General features: G+C 44.6%; 1 protein-coding gene across 1 annotated transcript in view; it reads right to left on the minus strand.

Moving 5' to 3' along the window:
* Window positions 1–10025: 10025 nt before the first annotated feature.
* CD3E (CD3e molecule) overlaps window positions 10026–21446 on the minus strand; it is a 30557-nt gene continuing 19136 nt past the window's right edge. The window contains exons 3-6 of the mRNA XM_040425625.1: window positions 16533–16745; window positions 13940–14101; window positions 13817–13860; window positions 10026–10324 (exon numbers count right to left, since the gene is read on the minus strand). Coding sequence (XP_040281559.1) covers window positions 10268–10324; window positions 13817–13860; window positions 13940–14101; window positions 16533–16745 — 476 coding nt within the window. The 3' untranslated portion in view covers window positions 10026–10267. The remainder of the gene's footprint in view (window positions 10325–13816; window positions 13861–13939; window positions 14102–16532; window positions 16746–21446) is intronic.

Raw genomic sequence — 21446 nt, forward strand, 5'->3', positions numbered from 1 at the left:
AAAATCAGACCTAAAAAGCTTTTATGCAGACGGATCAGCGGATCCGTCTGTGTGAAAGTAGCCTACGGACAAGGATGACGGACGCGGATGGCAATCTTGTGTGCATCCGTGTTTTTTCACGGACCCATTGACTTGAATGGGTCCGTGAACCGTTGTTCGTCAAAAAAATAGGACAGGTCCTATTTTTTTGATGGACAGGAAACACGGATCACGGATGTGGCTGCAAAACGGTGCATTTTCCGATTTTTTCACGGACCGATTGAAAGTCAATGGGTCCGCGAAAAAAAACGGAAAACGGAACAACGGCCGCGGATGCACACAACGGTCGTGTGCATGAGGCCTAAGGGTGTGCACACTTATGCAACCATATTATTTTATTTTTAGATTTTTTCTTCCCTCTACCTAAAACATTTCAGTTTGTTTTTCAATTGAGTTGTACCGTTTATAGGTCACATTAAAGATGGAAAAAGTTCTATAATGATTTATCTTTGTCTAATTTTTTTTTACATCACAGAAACCTGACATTTTAACAGGAGTGTGTAAACTTTTTATATCCACTGTATATGGGATTTTAAAGCGGTTGTCCCACAAAAAAATTCTACAGTTTTCAAACCAGCACCTGGATCTGAATACTTTTGGAGTTGCATGTAATTAAAAGATGTGTATAGCTACTGAATTATTCAATAAAATGCATCTGTATAGTGCCACTTAATTTCTTATTTCTTTGTCCTGCTCACTGAGAAGGTTGCACATGCTCAGTTTAATCTTTCAACTGCCTCCTGAGCTATGATAGGGATAGCATGGACATGCCCCTTTATCTGCAGCAGAAAAGACACTCCCCTTGAGCTATCAGCTTGATATAAATCTAGCAGAACAATGAATGGGAAGATCTCTGGACCCATGAGATCTTCTGGCTGGTTCTAGCTTTGTTAGAAAGAGATTGTCATGTACTATGTAATGTCTGATTTTCATTTTTTAGATTATTCATGGGATAACCACTTTAACCCCTTTGGGACACAGCCTTATTTCACCTTAAGGACCAGGCCATTTTTTGCATATCTGACCAGTGTCACTTTAAGTGGTGATAACTTTAAAACGCTTTGACTTATCCAGCCCATTCTGAGATTGTTTTTTCGTCACATATTGTACTTCATGACACTGGTAAAATGAAGTAAAAAATAATAATTTTTATTTATAAAAAAAAATACAAAATTTACCAAAAATGTGTAAAAAATTGCAAATTTCCAAGTTTCAATTTCTCTACTTCTATAATACATAGTAATACCTCCAAAAATAGTCATTACTTTACATTCCCCACATGTCTACTTCATGTTTGGATAATTTTGGGAATGATATTTAATTTTTTGGGGATGTTACAAGGCTTAGAAGTTTAGAAGCAAATCTTGAAATTTTTCAGAAATGTTCAAAAACCCAATTTTTAGGGACCAGTTCAAGTCTGAAGTCACTTTGCGAGGCTTACATAATAGAAACCACCCAAAAATGACCCCATTCTAGAAACTACACCCCTCAAGCTATTTAAAACTGATTTTACAAACGTCGTTAACCCTTTAGGTGTTCCACAAGAGTTAATGGCAAATGGAGATAAAATTTCAGAATTTCGATTTTTGGGCAAAATTTCCATTTTAATCCAGTAACAAAACAAGGGTTAACAGCCAAACAAAACTCAATATTTATTGCCCCGATTCTGTAGTTTGCAGAAACACCCCATATGTGGCCGTAAACTACTGTACGGGCACACAGTAGGGCGTAGAGGGAAAGGTGCGCCATATGGTTTTTGGAAGGCAGATTTTGCTGGGCTGTTTTTTTGACACCATGTCCCTGATGCACCCCTAGAGTAGAAACTCCATAAAAGTGACCCCATCTAAGAAACCACACCCCTCAAGGTATTCCAAACTGATTTTACAAACTTTGTTAACCCTTTAGGTGTTGCACAAGAGTTATTGGCAAATGGGGATGAAATTTGAGAATTTTTTTTTTTTGCCAAATTTTCCATTTTAACCCATTTTTTCCACTAACAAAGCAAGAGTTAACAGCCAAACAAGACTGTATCTTTATTGCCCTGACTCTGCCGTTTACAGAAACACCCCATATGTGGTCGTACACTACTGTACGGCCACACAGTAGGGCGTAGAGGGAAAGGTGCGCCATATGGTTTTTGGAAGGCAGATTTTGCTGGACTGGTTTATTTACACCATGTCCCATTTGAAGCCCCCCTGATGCACCCCTAGAGTAGAAACTCCATAAAAGTGACCCCATCTAAGAATAAAGTTTATAAAATCAGTTTTGAATACCTTGAGGGGTGTAGTTTCTTAGATGGGGTCACTTTTAGGGAGTTTCTACTCTAGGGGTGCATCAGGGGGGCTTCAAAAGGGACATGGTGTCAATAAAAAATCGGCCTTCCAGAAACCATGTCGGTCCTTTCCTTTTGCGCCCTGCCTTTTAGTGATACAGCAGTTTACGACCACAAATGTGGCGTTTCTGTAAACTGTGGTATCAGGGTAATAAATATTAAGTTTTGTTTGGTTGTTAACCGTTGCTTTGTTACCGGAAAAAACGGATTGAAATGGAAAAGTGCCAAAAATAGCTGTTTTGGTACCGTTTTTAATATTTTTTTTGACCGTGTTAATCTGTGGGGTTAGATCATGGGGTATTTTTATAGAGGAGATTCTTAGGGACGCAGCGATACCTAATAAGTCTACTTTTTTACAAATATTTAGGTTTTAGCCGATTATCTTATGTAGGGGCTCATTTTTTGCGGGATGAGAGGACGGTTTTATTGGCACTATTTTGAGGGCTATATGACTTTTTGATCGCTTGCTATAAAACTTTTTGTTATGTAAGGTGACGGAAAAAAAACTTTTTTTACACCGTTTTTTTTTTTTTTTTTGACCGTGTTAATCTGGGGGGTTAGGTCATTGGGTATTTTTTATAGAGGAGATTATTACCGACGCGGAGATACCTATTTTGTATACTTTTTTTAAATTATTTGAGTTTTTACAATTTTTTTTGGTGTCTCAAGTCTGAGAACCATAGTTTTTTTATCCGATTGTCAGTGGCTACATTGGGATATAAATTTAGTACTCCATGGGAGTGTGGTACTCCCTGAAGCAACCAATAATGCAGAGGCCCGGATGATCGGGGGCACGTGTCACATTGAGTAGTGGTGTCCTTCCGTATCCCCCTCCTGTGACACACTCTGCACCTTTTTTGGGTCCGTCCCTTCTTTGCAGTATGGGGGACCACACCTGGAAAGTGTTGGCCAGGGACGATCCGGGCGCCTCCAGTTCCCGAGGTACTCCGGCCTACTCTTTCCCGGTCCGAAAAGATCAGGGCCTTGAGGACTGCCTCATAGAACTGAAGGAATGTCCCTGTGTTGCCAGCGCTCCGGGACAGCACAAAAGAGTTGTACAAGGCAACCTGTACCAAGTAGACCGCAACTTTTTTGTACCATGCCCGGGTTTTGCGCATGGCATTATATGGCTTGAGGACTTGATCAGAGAGATCAACTCCTCCCATATACCGATTGTAGTCGACGATACAATCGGGCTTGAGGACCGTTGCCGCGGTACCTCGCACAGGGACAGGGGTGATGCCGTTACCATGAATTGTGGACAGTACAAGGACATCCCTCTTGTCCTTATATCTGACCAGCAACATGTTTCCAGTGGTAAGGGCACGGGTCTCACCCCTGGGGTTAGGTACCTGGAGGGGGTGGGCAGGGAGGCCGCGTTGATTTTTCCACACGGTCCCACAAGCGGAAGTGGATCTGGCGGCGAGGGACTGGAACAAGGGGATACTAGTATAAAAGTTATCCACGTAAAGGTGGTAACCCTTATCTAGCAGTGGGTGCATAAGGTCCCACACAAGTTTCCCGCTAACACCCAGAGTGGGGGGACATTCTGGGGGTTGAATGCGGGAATCTCGCCCCTCGTACACACGAAACTTGTGAGTGTACCCTGAAGTACTCTCACAAAGTTTGTACAGCTTCACGCCATATGAGGGAACATACTGGCGGAAAATGAGTCTCCCCTTGAACGCAATGAGAGACTCATCAACCGCGACCTCCCTTCCAAGTACATAGGCCTGTACAAATTTGGCCCCAAAGTGATCGATGACCGGCCTGATTTTGTACAGGCGGTCATAGGCAGGATCACCTGGGGGGGGGGGGGGAGTACATGCTGCATTATCTGAATAATGCAGGCATTTCCGGATGGCCTCAAACCGGGAGCATGTCATGGCCGTACTGTAAAGTGGGGTCTGGTAGAGGACGTCCCCACTCCAGTAATGCCTGACACTAGGTTTCTTGACTAGGCCCATATGCAGCACGAGGCCCCAAAATGTCCTCATCTTGGCTGCACTGACCGGCATCCAGCCACCGGGCATAGCCAAAAAGGAGCCCGGGTGTTGAGCAACGAACTGTTGGGCGTACAGGTTCGTCTGCTCCACCAAAAAAAAGACTATAATAAAAAAGGGCAAAAAATGTGAAAAAAAAAATAATTCTAAATTCAAAACCGCTGATCAACCGTCCGAAGTTGATCAGCGGTGGGGTGTGCGATGCGCTAACAGTGGCCGGATGCTAAGAGTGCAAACTGCCTGCGCCCCAAAAAAGTTGTGCAGGGGGGCAAGCGGCAGCACCCCTGGGGGGTCTAGGGTCACACAGCTGTGCTGTGGACTTAGGGTGATGCAATTAAACTTTTTTTTCCCACTAACTTTCCCTTTTATAGCCCTGCCTAGCCCAACCTTTCCCTAGCCTTTCCCTAATTACCTGGCTGATCAGATGGGGGGTGCTGGGTCACAGATGGGGTGATGCTGGCTCAGATCCACACATGCACTGCAGCGCTCCTCTCTCCTCCGCTCAGGACACAAAAGGAGGAGGAGAGGAGCGCTGCCAAGATTTGAATCTCCCGCCCGCCCACCTACCAATCAGAGGCGATCCTGAGAGGTGATGTCACATCACCTCTCAGGATCGCAGGATGGTGATTGGTGGGGTAAAATCACACCACCGATCACCATCCTGTTCCGGGTTATCAGGTCCTCAGAGACCCGAATAACCCGGAAACGCAGCAAACCGCAGGTCTGAATTTACCTGCGGTTTGCTGCGATCGCCGACATGGGGGGGTCACAGGACCCCCCGGCGCATCTAGCCAAGGTGCCTGCTCAATGATTTGAGCGGGCGGCGGTGATCGGAACTATACATGACGTACCGGTACGTCATGTGTCCTGAAGAGGTTAAGGGATTACAGATTATTACAAATTTTATTATGACAGGATTGTGTCAGAATATGAAAATAGATATACGGCAATTAGGGCAGTTCTGTAAGTGGAAGAAAGGTAGTTGTCACGGTATCTTCTGTGACAAAGGTTAGAAGATAGGAGATACTGACTGCACGTGAGGTTAACTTACAGTCTCTTGATTCTCAGTGTTGTGGTTTGGTAATGATCACACCTCTTGTCAGGTGCAGCCCGTGGTCATTACTGCATTCCCTACTTAGTTTGGTCTCACACTTCATACCATGCGGTTGATATTCTCTGCTTGGATTTGGAAGAGTTGGTGTGTGGACCTTACCTGTGTTCCTGCTCATCCATTTTCTATAAGTTAAGTTGAACTGCTCTTTGTATTTGGTTGTTCCCCTGTGCTTGTTGTTACTAGGCCTCAGGGAGACGCTGGTTCGTTCACCTGGGAAGAAACCAGTAGTCTCATTCCCTGCCACTACCTAGGGCATTTCAGGGCTCCTAGGGTCTAGGTTACGGCGTATGTATTTTCCCACCTTCAGGGTCTATACATACTGAAAGGAGTCAGGGCCAGGTTTAGGGGCTTCCTAGGAGGTGACCTTTTCCCTCTCCCTAGCATTGAAGCCTAGTTCTGTGTCCCTCTCCTCCCCTGTATTCGTGACATTATCAACCGCCCAAAAAACGCAATTTTGTTTAGATCAGTGCAGCTATGGATCCTATGTCTGCACTGGTCGGACAGCTCCAGTCGGTAGATTAATTTTTTAGAGCCTTGGGTCTTGTTTACGATGACTCGGATCGGATCTCTTAGGCTGAGACCAAATTACGTGGTTTACGGCAGGGAGAGCGCTCCGCTGAGACCTATTGCTCTGAATTTAGGAATGGTCTACGGATACGGAGTGGAATTATCCTGCTCTCCGTAGCCAATTCTGTCAGGGGCTATCTGAGAGGGTGAAGGACGTGTTGGCCTTTCATGAAAATCCTGAGTCATTGGAGGCTGCTATGTCCCTTGCTTTACGTCTTGATAGACGCCTGAGAGAGATCTAGGGTTCCTCACCCTGAGGACGTACTGTTGAATGATGTGGCGGCTTCCTTTGACACTTGTGGTGGAGAGACACATGTGGTTACGCCTTGTGACGAGCCTATGCAGTTAGGTGGAGCTACTCCTGGAACTGCTGGCAAGAGCTTTAGTCATATGAAGAGAGTCTGTTTTTGTTGTGGAAAGAAGGGACATTTTGTGAATATATGTCCTTACGTTCAGCGTCAAGGTGAAAACAAAAAAAACTTTTAATCCCCAACTATTGGTGGTGTGGGTGGGGAGCCAGAAAACATACTATTTTCATTTAAGGGTAGTACCCGATTTCTCCTGTCGGCAGAGGTGGCGCTAGACTCCAGAACTGTGGGAATTGAGGTGTTTATTGACAGTGGGGCAGGGGTTAATCTAGTTGATGGTTAGTTTGTTCGTATGCATGGTTTTACAACAAATGCATTAGACAAAAATATTTCGGTGTTTGCAATTGATTCTGCTCCACTCACTCAAAAATGTTTATCGCAAATTGTGCAGGACATCCGTTTAAAGGTGGGTGAATTTTAGTGTTGGGTGAGAATATTTGAATATTCATCGCGAATATCAGCGCTTCGAGAATTCGCGAATATTCTGAATATTGTGTTATATACTTGTAACTTCGAATATTCTAGATTTTATTTTCACCAGTAACCTCCCTACTTGCTTGTGGGCCAATGAGAAGGCTGCAATGTCTTTGTCTGAGCTTAGCAACATCCCTAGCAACTAATAGGAAAGTTGCCTACCCCTTACTATATAAGAAACTTCCCAGCAGCCATTGTATGCAGTATTTTGCAGATCTGAGAGAGACAGCAGTGTCATTACTGTGCTCTCTGCTTTCCTGTGTCATTACATTAGATAGTTAGTTAGTTACCTTATATATATAATACAGATAGTTAGTAGGAGATAGTCAGTGTAGGTTAGATAGTGATATAGTGTAGCTGATAGGTTCTGCTGTCCATACATACATAGTGATGTATGTATGTATGCTACATACATACATAGTGCTGTGATGTCACAAGTTCACAACAATACTTAGTGCACCAATCACTAATAAGTAGTCAGACCTGTTAAAATGTGAAGTTTCACATATTGCGCCAAAATATTTGCATCATTAGTGCCGATTTTACAATCGCGAATATATTGGAGCACTCTATCTGCATATAAAGCTATTGTAATGTTCTGCCGTGCCAACCATTTTCTCCAGTCTCAGGAAACTTCTAGCAGCTTTAAAAATTTAGCTATAGTGACCCACGCTTGTATTTCGCGCGCATTATGTGAATATTACATTGCCGATTTTTCTTGATCAAGAAAATAATCTTGAATTCGCGAATAGATGACGAATATTCAACCAAATATTTGCGAAATATCGTGAATTCGAATATTGCCCCTGCTGCTCATCACTAGTGATTTTCATCAAGATTCCATCTCGTGTTTTGTACTGGAGGGTCTTCCTGCTCCGGTGGTGCTAGGTTTACCATGGTTAAGTAAACATAATCCTACCATCGATTGGCAAGCGAGACAGATTCTTGATTGGAGTGATTATTGCATAGACAACTGTCTTAGCACATCGCTTTCTGTTGTAACCACTAAATCTGTACATTCCTTTATTTCTGATTTTGCTGATGTATTCTCTGAAAGTGGAGAACAGGAGTTACTCCCACATCGAGAGTATGATTGTCCTATCAACCTTATTCCCAGAGCTAAATTGCCCAAATCTCGGTTGTATAATCTTTCTGAACCCGAAAGAGCAGCCATGCGAGAGTATATCACCGAGAGTTTGGCTAAGGGACATATTAGACCGTCCAAATCCCCAGTTGCTGCAGGGTTTTTCTTTGTTGAGGAAAAGGACGGAACTCTTAGGCCATGTCTGGATTTCCGTGAGCTTAATCGCATTACTGTCCGTTATCCCTATCCCCTTCCTTTGATCCCAGATTTATTCAATCAGATTGTTGGTGCCAAGGTGATCTCTAAGTTGGATTTGAGGGGGGCATTTAATCTGGTAAGGGTCAAGGAGGGGGCGAATGGAAGATGACCTTTAATACCCCTTAAGGTCATTTTAAGAATTTGGTCATGCCTTTTGGGTTGACCAATGCTCCTGCTGTTTTTCAACATTTCATCAGTGACATATTTTATCATCTGGTAGGCAGCTTCTTGGTGGTGTATCTGGATGATATTTTAATTTATTCTCCCGACATGGAGAAGCATCAGGATCACGTGAGACAGGTCTTACAGATCCTAATGGAGAATAAATTGTATGCTAAGATGGAGAAGTGTGTATTTGTGGTTCCGGAAGTGCAATTCTTGGGTTACCTACTCTCATCTTCGGGTTTTTGTATGGATCCGGAAAAAGTCTGTGCTGTGTTGGATGGATCGACCCGAAAATCTGAAAGCGCTCATGCGATTTTTGGGGTTCACCAACTACTACCATAAATTTTTCTTGCATTTCAGATCGCCAGGATAGTGGACTCCCAAATCCTCCGTAGATCCCTCCAGTATCTCGTTCACTGGAACGGTTACGGTCCAGAGGAGAGAATGTGGGTTCCAGCATCCAATGTTAATGCCAGTCGCCTTGTGAAAGCCTTTCACTGGGCTAATCCGGATAAGGTCGGTCCTGGGTGTCCGGAGGTCACCAGTAGAAGGGGGGGGGGGGGTACTGTCACGGTACCTTCTGTAACAGAGGTTAGAAGATCGGACAGACTGACTGCACGTGAGGTTAACTGACAGTCTCTTGATTCTCAGTGTTGTGGTTTGGTAATGACCACACCTCTTGTCAGGTGCAGCCCGTGGTCATTACTGCATTCCCTACTTCGTTTGGTCTCACACTTCATACCATGCGGTTGATATTCTCTGCTTGGATTTGGAAGAGTTGGTGTGTGGACCTTACCTGTGTTCCTGCTAATCCATTTTCTATAAGTTAAGTTGAACTGCTCTTTGTATTTGGTTGTTTCCCCTGTGCTTGTTGTTACTAGGCCTCAGGGAGACGCTGGTTCGTTCACCTGGGAAGGAATCAGTAGTCTCATTCCCTGCCACTACCTAGGGCATTTCAGGGCTCCTAGGGTCTAGGTTACGGCGTATGTATTTTCCCACCTTCAGGGTCAATACATACTGACAGGAGTCAGGGCCAGGTTTAGGGGCTTCCTAGGAGGTGACCTTTTCCCTCTCCCTAGCCTTGAGGCCTAGTTCTGTGTCCCTCCCCTCCCTTGTATTCGTGCCAGTAGTTATCAGCAATGTCAGACTGGGCCTAGCATCAGTCTTACAGCACATGTGCCTGTCAGGGTGACCACCGGAGGATCTCATGGAGTTGGAGTGGTAGCCATTGTAGGGGGCAATATATTCTATCCAGGGTTGTCTGTTCTCAGCAGTGCTCCAAGCTTTCTGCCCACTCCTTGGTGCTCGAAAGAGCTAATTAATATAATAATTGAGGTTGATATCCTGGGAATGCTGCCACGTACAAAGATAACTAAGGTATCGTTTTAATCCGCATGATCAACCCTACCTGGAAATATGTCTGGTTTAATAGGGTTGATCGTGCTGAGGCTCTATAAGGGTTAGGAGACCAGTGGGCGGTTCTACAGCTATCTCACTGATAGGACCACCCACTGGACCCCTAAGAATAGAAAGGATTTATGAAATGACAAGTGCTGACTCTTTTCCCATAAAACTATACATCAATCTGCTCAGCTCCTCCTGCTCTATAACAAGCTGTCTACAGACTGCACTGCATCTTCAATGTGACAGCTTCACTTTATGCAGGTCCTAAAAATATAAGAATGGAGTATACATAATTTAATTCACACACAGACATTTTTTTTATTGATCACAAATCAATGCAAGAAGTGAATAGTCTCGTGGTCTGACCAAGGTTTACAAAGACTTGATAAGATAATCTTTTTACATAAAAAAAGCTTGGGAAAAATAAAGTGATGTAGAAGCAAAAGCAGGCTGATAAAGTTATTTTAATGCCTGGTTTAACCCATCGTATACATCTTGCCTCCTTTTCTGGATTGGCTGTAACAAGAAAAAAACAGAAAAAGTTTATTAGCAGTAACTATATGGCACAGTCATTGCTGTTAATTTTTTTTAGATCGGTCAGAACATGACCCAGTTCAGCTGTGGTGAGGGGGAGCTGTATGGAGGTTGTTCTCACCTAATTGTTTCTGTACCACCAGGGGCGTAGCTATAGGGGGTGCAGAGGTAGCAGTTGCTACTGGGCCCAGGAGCCTGAGGGGGCCCAAAGACCCTTGTGCCGCATTAGAAGACGCCAGTATTATAGAAAGTGCATGCTGGACCAGTTACACTTCTGGCTGGAGGGAAGGGGTTAGGTCAAGAATTTGGCATGGGAGGAGGGGGCGGTGCCGTTTTAATTTTTGCCTCAGGCAGCAGGAAGGCTATGTGCTCCCCTGCCCCTGACTACAAAGCACTGAGAGGAGGGGGCCCAAGATGAACTCTTGCACCAGGGCCCATGAGTCTTTAACTACGAACCTGTGTACCACCCATAGACTTGCATACAGCGATAGCCTGGAAGCTCAATGGCTGCTCTATACACCTCCTGCTGGTGAGGAGTGAAAAGTAGCTGGGGTCCCCAACATTTATCACCTGTCCAGTAGATATATGTTATTGAATGGCAGTACCTTGTTTAAGGGGTTTTACAGGATTTTGATACTGATGGCCTATCCTCAGGACAGGTCATCAATATCTGATCGATGGGGGTCCGACACCTAGCACTCCCATCGATCACTTGTTTGAAGAGGCCATGGGGCTGCTGCAGTCTGGTGTCTGTGCTTGGTATTGCAGCTCAGGCCAATTCACTTGAGGACTGAGCTGTGTCTAGGCCATGTAAATGATGAATGTGATATCACTGTCCTAGGAAGAGGCTGCAGCACTCACCAGAGCACCACAGCATCTTCAAACAGCTGAACAGGAAGGGGGGGGGGGTGAGCCGGGAGTCGAACCCCCACTGATGGGGTTTGTTGATCTATGTGATAGATGACAATGTTTTATAGTGATGTGCTAATAGTGTAACAGGGAGAGATGGAGGTTCTATAGTACTGATGCCCAGGAAATTGCCAAACCGATATCACACTGGAGAGTAGTCCAGCCACAGATGCCATATTGAGAGTATATTAGGATTGGGCACATCACATGGGGGTGCAAAGGTGCCAGGTTCTCCACCTGACTGTTGCTTAGTTGGGGTATAAAAACCCTATTTTTCTGCTGTAGGTGGGCACAGATGGCGGGTAGTCAACTGACCATTGTAATTTAATGGGACCATGAGCATCGATAGCGAATAGCTTTGGAGGTGCATGTGTATCTACCTGACAGAGGGCTAAACCAGGTTAGAAGGAGATTGTAACAATAATCCAGTTGGGGTACCAGCAGAGATACCGCCATTGTCACCTCCACTATTGCCGGTTTTGCAACAATAAAGAGTGTTGTGCCTCAGGCAGAAAAGATTGCCTATCCATGGCTCTGAACAGGTTTATAAGTAACGTTTTTAGCAAGCTAAATCCTCCTCATTATCTGTCAGTGCCCACCATCCCAGTTCTCACGAGTGGGCCCTTTCTGCTGAGGTGTACTTGTGGCAACTCTTACCTTAGGAAACAGTAATCACACAATCCGAAATTTTTAAGAACTGAATATAAAAGTGCATGGGCTGACTGGCCATAGACTCTACAGGGAAATTTCCCAGTGGGCCGATGCTCACGGCTGCCAGACGGGTACCTAATGATCTGATGCTTTCAGCATTAATTAACATGAGGAGCATTAGGTATTATGCACCTGGTCAACGGCCGCAAGTATCCTCCTGAACTCAACTGTATCATCGTCCTCAGGTGGACAGTGAAGCCGTTGAAAACTGTGGTGAGGGCCAGAGTATTTTATGCAGCACTGTGGTATTTGCTTCTGTTTAGGCAGTATTTTGTGCCGCACTGTGGCATTTGCTTCTGTTGGGGCAGTATATAGTGCTGCACTGTGTGGTATTTGCTTCTGTTGAGGCAGTATATTGTGCTGCACTGTGGTATTTGCTTCTGTTGGGGCAGTATATTGTGCTGCACTGTGGTATTTGCTTCTGTTGAGGCAGTATATTGTGCAGGACTGTGGTATTTGCTTCTCTTGAGGCAGTATATAGTGCTGCACTGTGGTAATTGCTTCTGTTGAGGCAGTATATTGTGCCGCACTGTGGTATTTGCTTCTGTTGAGGCAGTATATTGTGCTGCACTGTGGTATTTGCTTCTGTTGGGGCAGTATTTTGTGCTGCACTGTGGTATTTGCTTCTGTTGGGGCAGTATATAGTGCTGCACTGTGGTATTTGCTTCTGTTGGGGCAGTATATAGTGCTGCACTATGGTATTTGCTTCTCTTGAGGCAGTATATTGTGCTGCACTATGGTATTTGCTTCTGTTGAGGCAGTATATTGTGCAGCACTGTGGTATTTGCTTCTTTTGAGGCAGTATATAGTGCTGCACTGTGGTATTTGCTTCTGTTGGGGCAGTATATAGTGCTGCACTATGGTATTTGCTTCTCTTGAGGCAGTATATTGTGCTGCACTGTGGTATTTGCTTCTATTGAGGCAGTATATTGTGCTGCACTGTGGTATTTGCTTCTCTTGAGGCAGTATATTGTGCTGCACTGTGGTATTTGCTTCTGTTGAGGCACTATATTGTGCTGCACTGTGGTATTTGCTTCTGTTGGGGCAGTATTTTGTGCTGCACTGTGGTATTTGCTTCTGTTGGGGCAGTATATAGTGCTGCACTGTGGTATTTGCTTCTGTTGGGGCAGTATATTGTGCTGCACTGTGGTATTTGCTTCTGTTGAGGCACTATATTGTGCTGCACTGTGGTATTTGCTGCTGTTAAGGCAGTATTTCTTGCTGCTTTGTGGCATTTGCATCTGTTGCGCCAGTATTTTGTACTGTCTTGCAGTGATGGCCAGTTCGCAGTGTTCGCCAACGAACACATGCGGGCTGCCATCTTAACTCACAAGTCCGGCGATGCACAGGTAAGCCCTTACCTGTGCCTGCGCCGCGAGCCGGTCTATAACAAATGCGGTCACCGGGAGCAGGCAGTTCCGAGAACAGCCGCTGGGGGCCTTCATCGGGCTGTTCTCAGAACTGCCTGCTCCCGGTGACCGCATTTGTTTCAGACAAGCTCGCGACGCAGGCACAGGTAAGGGCTTACCTGTGCATCGCCGGACTTGTGAGTCAAGATGGCAGCCCGCATGTGTTCGCTGGCGAACACTGCGAACTGGCCATCACTGCTGCCCTGTAGTATTTGGTTCTGCTGGGGTGGTGTTTTGTGCTGCTCTGTAATATTGCAGGCCCAACCTACTTCTTTTATCCCTGCCTACTTGTGTTGCCCTGTCTTATGTCAATTTGGACCAGCCTACAACATGGGGCCCCTTTTATTATTTTTTTTCCAGGACCGCTTTCAGTCCGCTCCTGTTAAAGTATAAAAACCCACACAGTCATATCAACACCAAGTACGTTCTCCTCTCCTATATTTACCTCATAATCAGGATTGGGAACAGGGGGAGGACGTTCTTTGTTCCCTGCGTGATAAAAAAAAATAATTGTATTCACACACCGAATGCAGAAATTAGATCTACATATTGTTTTGCCCTTAGATACCTTTTTTATTAGCTCCCTTTGCGAATCCACTTTCTCGGGCTTGATCAGGATTTCTCTTGCAGAATATAAACACAAAAAGACAAGCTCCAGTTGTGAGCAGGCAATCAGCGATCACAACACAAACAACCATCATACCGGAGACCTCGGTGCAGGTTTCACATACTACAACAAAGAAGAGAATGTGAATTCAAATGTGGCCACACATTATGGTTTAATAGAGGTGGGGGTAGAGGTGGGGGGTCCACTGTTCAGGATCCTCATCTCTGAGAAAGGGGGGAGAACAGTTACAAAGAGCGTCCATCACTCTGGAGGACCTCTCCTGTCCTGCATTACACAGACAACCTTTTGATTTGAAAAAAAAAAAAGTAATGGGGGTAAGAATATGGTGCTGCAAAGAAAAAAATAGTTTTTTCCAAAGTTTGATATTTTTTTCAGTATTAAAACACAAGAAAAACTATACATATATGGTATCGTTGTAATTGTAGTGACCCAGAGAATGAAAGTAACAGGTCAGTTTTACTGCATAGGAAACGCTGTAAAAACAAAACTGATAAAACTTTGGCGGAATTGTGTGTTTTTTTTTAGAATTGCACCCCATTTGGGATTTTCCCGCTTCCCACTACATTGTATGAAACCGTAAATGGTCCCATTAGAAAGTACAACTTGTCCCACAAAAAACAAGCCCTGATACGGCTATATGAATGGAAAATTTAAAAAAAGTTATGGCTTTGGGAAGGCTGGGAGTAAAAAACAAAAATGAAAGAATGGAAAATTGCCTGGTCATTAACCCTTAGGCTTCCAGTGCCATACATGTACGATGCTGGGAGGGTCTTTAAACATGGTTTCCACTCCCGCATGCAGCAGGCACCATAGCTGGCAGAGGCCCGCGGCTCATGTCTGCGACCGGTAATTATGCTGACCATACGCAATTAAGCCTTTAGATGCTGTGGTCAATCGCGACCACGACATCTAAATGGTGAAAAACCCTGAGGCGCGTGCTTCCAGGTTAAGACCAGCTCCCCCATTCGCCGATCGGGGAAGCTGCTCATTAATTCTAATACGCTGAGTGGTGTTAGAGCTGTAGTTCCTATGCTGGCCAGCAGGCCAACATAGGATAACAGCAATTAGAGCTTATACTGTAGTTTTATGGAAATACAGTATAAACTGTAAGAAGTCTGAGTACTGCATATTGTAGCCTCCTACAGGGGCTACAAAAATTTTAAAAATATAAAAAATATAAAAATTTAAAATCACCCCCTTTCCCTAGAATAAAAAAAATAAATAAACAATAAAAAAATATAAACATCATGGGCATCGCCGTGTCCCAAAACGCCCGTACTATTAAAATATAAAAATATTTATCCCATACGGCGAATAGCATACCGCAAAAAAAATATCAAGATGGCCGATTCGCCATTTTTTTTCATCGATTCTCTTACCCAAAAAATTTAACACACACACTCCAAAATGGTATCAATAACAACTACGGATCGTCCTGCAAAAAATGAGTCCCCACACAGCTCAGTAGATATAAATTTCTAAGTTTTTATTTTGTTTTCAGTATTAAAATGCAAGAAAAAGTATACATTATCGCTGGATTCCCACTGGTCTGGAGAATGAAGAGCACAAGTCAGTTTTACGGCATAGTGAACGCCATAAAAAAAAAAAACTGTAAAACTGTGGCGGAATCGCGTATTTTTCCAATTAGACCCCATTTGGAATTTTTTTCTCGCTTCCCACTACATCCTATGCAATATTAAATGGTGGCATTAGAAAGTACAACTTGTCCCACAAACACCAAGCCTTTATACGGCTATATAAACTGAAAAATAAAAAAGTTATGACTCTGGGAAGGCAGGGAAGAAAAATGAAAATGCAAAAACAAAAAAACCTCCGGTGTTCAAGGGGTTAAAATCTTGGAAAACCTTTTTTAAGTTGGATAAAGTGGAAAGCGACTTTTTTTATTGCAAATTTTTTACACAAAATTTCTTCTTCAATTGTCAGAAATCTGAGGAGACGTGCTTTGCAAGAGGGCTGTTAAATACCAGAGCGTCTCATTCTGTGCAGGCACGGGTTGTGTCATGTTGTGGCTTGTGGGCCCTATCATAGGAAATCCCAAGCCAGGAACACCTCATTTCTCAATTTAGCCCTCCATTTTAAGGGCCCCTACAGGCCCACCACCTGATTTACCCGCGTGATCACTGCCCAGGATGCATCCTCTTCGGCGCTACCCGAGAAAGCATTGTGCGCATGCACAGATAAAGTAGAATCTCCTGTAGCTGTGCATGCGCTGACCACTTTTGGTACCGACACGGAAGAGGATACATCTGGGGCAGCCTGCATATGGATGAATCATTCGACATCTTGATTAATATTGTTTACAGATTGCATTCATGGGCAGAGAGCTACCCTGATGCAGGGTGTTGGGCTAAGACATCAGGGTGCTTAGGGTCTTCTCCACTAGTAACCAAAGGTTTATGGTGTTTTATAATTATTTTTTTTTAGAAAGTTGACAACACCTTCAGGTTCCTTACATGTAACAATATGTCATGTTTTATTATTATTATTTCTATTATTCTGTTTTCACACTTACCGTATGCATGTAGATAAAGGTAGCTATCCTCACAGCTGTACATCCCATTGTTGTCTGAAGAATAATTTTCCAGTTCGTGTTTCTCTTTAGATGAACTCACAACTTTATTCTTTGAAGCTAATGTCAGCGATGTGGGTCCTTCTTTAGGACAGGTAATTTCCACTTTAAGTCCTGAGATATGCACCTGGAAATTGTGATTTTCCTGAAAATCACCTGTTGTAAAAGAAAAGTGGTGAGTTCACTGAATTTATACACCCTGAGCTATAAGTACACAAGTCGATAGGAAGTGATATGTGACAACACATTAATCTGCTGTTATTAAACATTATGGGGGTCATTAACTAACAGAAATTCTCCTATTTTTGGTGACAGTCTCGCTTAAAGGGAACCTGTCACCTCAAAAACGCATATAAAACCGCCAGCATTACCTTATAGTAGCCCCCAGTCTGTTCATAATCATATGTTTGATCCGGTAATCTGATGCTCAATAGCTTAAAAAAACAATATTTTAAGCGCCATCAGCGCTATGTTGCCGGTCAGCTTCAAGTCAAGGGGGCAGCGGCTTCCTTGCTTCAAGTCAAGATAAGCTCGTCCCCTAACCGTCGCCTCTCTTGTTTGATTGACTGCCTGATTATGAATAGACTGGGGGCTACTATAAGGTAATGCTGGCAATTTTATATGCGTTTTTGAGGTGACAGGTTCCCTTTAAAGGGGTATTCCCATCTGGAAATGAATAGCATATCAATAGGAAAGACCATAAATGTTTGATAGGTGGGGTCCCACTTCTGTGATCCACTCCTATCTAAGTCCTATAGCAGTGAATGGAGAAGATGCCACACAGCCATGGTATGCTCTCCATTCACTGTGGGGCCTAGTTTATGAGATATGAGTAGGTACCAGAGGTGTAACCCCCAACCCATCAAACATTTATGGTGTATCCTGTTGATATATCACATAAATATCACATAAATACCCCTCTGCAATGCTCTTCTATGTGCATCTTTATATAGGCCTATCAAAAAAAAAAAAAAAAGCTGTCATACCATCATTCCAATTCAACACCTACTATTATCACGAGGATTACTGTACAGAAATACAGTCCAGAACCACAACCAGAAAACTCAGAAACACGGTCTTCCTTAAACAATACGGATGGTAGGATGCTAAGGCTACCCCTAGGTGCTTCACCAGAGCCTGGGGAGAGGCCATATGGACTTGGCTCCTAGGGACCCAGGTTATGTCTGCAGTGTAATGTATCAGAAAACTCGTGCGAGTTCGCTAGAAGTAGACAAACCAAAATTATTGGGATGCAAAGAATGGTGGACAAGCAGGATCAGAGCAAGGAGAGACAGATAAACAGCAAACAAGAGGTTAATCCAGAAACTAGCCAGGGTCAGTATGCCAGGAGGATTAGAAGAGGCCAATTCAGTAAACAAGAGGTTAATCCAGAAAGTAGCCACAGTCAGTACACAAATGGTAAAAGGGTTGAGGTACAAAACACAGAGGTGTACAGCCCGGATACATATATATATATATATATATGCAAACACCAGCACTTGCCACGGCTTAGTAGAGTGAAGAATAACTAAACTTTTGTATGATTTTTTGTGAAAGTGTCCCTAATGCCCTAATAATAGTTTTTGTAATATAGTTTATTAATGTATTTTGTACTTTTATTCCACTTTTTCCTCCTTAAAGCACAACTTTCCCACTGTGCTTAAAATTCACTTCTCTGTACACCGCTGACTGCTAAGAGTCCCGCATATCAGCTCTTAGCTTAGCAAAGCACCGCTCCGCTCAGCTAATTCTGGCATAGTACATGGTTACAGGGTATCCATGTGATATGCCAGGAGTTAGTAATCCTAGAAACCTAGAATGTGTGTCGGCAGATAAGAACCGTTTGGCCCATCTAGTCTGCCCAATATACTGAATACTATGAAGAGTCCTTGGCCCTATCTTAGGCCTCATGCACACGACCGTATTTTTTCACGGTCCGCAAAACGGGGTTCCGTTGGTCCGTGATCCGTGACCGTTTTTTCGTCTGTGGGTCTTCCTTGATTTTTGGAGGATCCACGGACATGGTGTCCGACATGGTTTTGGTGTCCGCCTGGCCGCGCGGAGCCAAACGGATCCGTCCTGAATTACAATGCAAGTCAATGGGGACGGATCCGTTTGACGTTGACACAATATAGTGCAATTTCAAACGGATCTGTCCCCCATTGACTTTCAATGTAAAGTCAGGAGTTAATATACCATAGGATCGGAGTTTTCTCCAATCCGATGGTATATTTTAACTTGAAGCGTCCCCATCACCATGGGAACGCCTCTATGTTAGAATATACCATCGGATTTGAGTTACATTGTGAAACTCAGATCCGACAGTATATTCTAACACAGAGGCGTTCCCATAGTGATGGGGACGCTTCTAGTTAGAATATGCTGAGAACTGTGTACATGACTGCCCCCTGCTGCCTGGCAGCACCCGATCTTTTACAGGGGGCTGTGATCAGCACAATTAACCCTTCAGGTGCCGCACCTGAAGGGGTTAATTGTGCGTACCATAGCCCCCTGTAAGACATCAGGGGGCAGACCCCCCTCCCTCCCCAGTTTAAATATCATTGGTGGCCAGTGTGCGCCTCCCCCCCCCGGCCCCCCCTCTATTGTAATATCATTGGTGGCCAGTGTGCGGCCTCCGTCGGCCCCCCTCCCCCCCTCTATTGTAATTTCATTGGTGGCCAGTGTGCGGCCTCCGTCGGCCCCCCTCCCCCCCTCTATTATAATTTCATTGGTGGCCAGTGTGCGCCCCCCCCCCCCTGCCCGATCATTGGTGGCAGCGGAGATTCCGATCGGAGTCCCAGTTTAATCGCTCTGGGGCTCCGATCGGTAACCATGGCAACCAGGACGCTACTGCAGGCCTGGTTGCCATGGTTACTTAGCAATATTACAATATTAGAAGCATCATACTTACCTGCTGGCTGCTGCGATGTCTGTGTCCGGCCGGGAGCTCCTCCTACTGGTAAGTGACAGGTCTGTGCGGCGCATTGCTTAATGATCTGTCACTTACCAGTAGGAGGAGCTCCCGGCCGGACACAGACATCGCAACAGCCAGCAGGTAAGTATGATGCTTCTAATATTGTAATATTGCTAAGTAACCATGGCAACCAGGCCTACAGTAGCGTCCTGGTTGCCATGGTTACCGATCGGAGCCCCAGAGCGATTAAACTGGGACTCCGATCGGAATCTCAGCTGCCACCAATGATCGGGCAGGGGGGGGGGGGAGGGGAGGCCGCACACTGGACACCAATGAAATTACAATAGAGGGGGGGAGGGGGGCCGACGGAGGCCGCACACTGGCCACCAATGATATTTAAACTGGGGAGGGAGGGGGGTCTGCCCCCTGCTGCCTGGCAGCCCCTGATCTCTTATAGGGGGCTATGATATGCACAATTAACCCCTCAGGTGCAGCACCTGAGGGGTTAATTGTGCGGATCACAGCCCCCTGTAAGAGATCGGGTGCTGCCAGGCAGCAGGGGGCAGTCATGTACACAGTTCTCAGTATATTCTAACTAGAAGCGTCCCCATCACTATGGGAACGCCTCTGTGTTAGAATATACTGTCGGATTTGAGTTTTCACGAAGTGAAAACTCATCTCTGAAAAAGCTTTTATGCAGACGGATCTTCGAATCCGTCTGTATAAGGGTCCATTCACACGTCCGTTTTGGTGTTCCGCATCCGTTCCGATTAAAAACGGAACGTTATGCGGATCCATTCATTTTCAATGGAATCCGCAAATAATCGGACAGCACTCATGGTGCTCTCCAATTCCGTGATTCCGTTCCGTTCCGTGGGTTCCGTTATTCGGATCCTGGGAAAAAAATATACCCTGTCCTACTATTTGTCCGATTTTGCGTTCCGTCATCCTATTCTAGTCAATGGATCCGTCAAAAATGCGGATGACATGCTAAAAGCATCCTCATGTCGTCCAGATTTTCGGATCCGCAAAAAACAGGAACGTTTATCTGGAAAGGTAAAAATACTGACGTGTGAATGCACCCTTAAAGTAACCTACGGCCACGGATCACGGACGCGGATGCCAATCTTGTGTGCATTCGTGTTCTTTCACGGACCCATTGACTTGAATGGGTCCGTGAACCGTTGTCCGTCAAAAAAATAGGACAGGTCCTATTTTTTTGACGGACAGGAAACACGGATCACGGATGCGGCTGCAAAACGATGCATTTTCTGATTTTTCCACGGACCCATTGAAAGTCAATGGGTCCGCGAAAAAAAACGGAAAACGGCACAACGGCCACGGATGCACACAACGGTCGTGTGCATGAGGCCTTATATGAAGGATGGCCTTATGCCTATCCCATGCATGCTTTAACTCCTTCACTGTATTTGCAGCTACCACTTCTGCAGGAAGGCTATTCCATGCATCCACTACTCTCTCAGTAAAGTAATACTTCCTGATATTACTTTTAAACCTTTGCCCCTCTAATTTAAAACTATGTCCTCTTGTAGCAGTTTTTCTTCTTTTAAATATTCTCTCCTCTTTTACCTTGTTGATTCCCTTTATGTATTTAAAAGTTTCTATCATATCCCCTCTGTCTCATCTTTCTTCCAAGCTATACATGTTAAGGTCCTTTAATCTTTCCTGGTGATGCTGGTGTCCTCCGGGGGGCAAGGACAGGAGCAGCAATATGCGCTCCTGCCCATACTTCCTGCGCCTGCGCTGCGGCATCATTCATAAAATGCAAAGTCCGTACTCCGTACGGTGTACAGAGAAGTGAATTTTAAGCGCACAGGAAAAGGTGCGCTTTAGGCCTCATGCACACGACCGTTGTTTTATTCCGTGTCCGTTGTTCCGTTTTTCGTGATTTTCTGCAGACCCATTGACTTTCAATGGGTCCG

Source organism: Bufo bufo, chromosome 1 (assembly GCF_905171765.1).
Source record: "Bufo bufo chromosome 1, aBufBuf1.1, whole genome shotgun sequence".
Taxonomy (NCBI): Eukaryota; Metazoa; Chordata; class Amphibia; order Anura; family Bufonidae; genus Bufo; species Bufo bufo.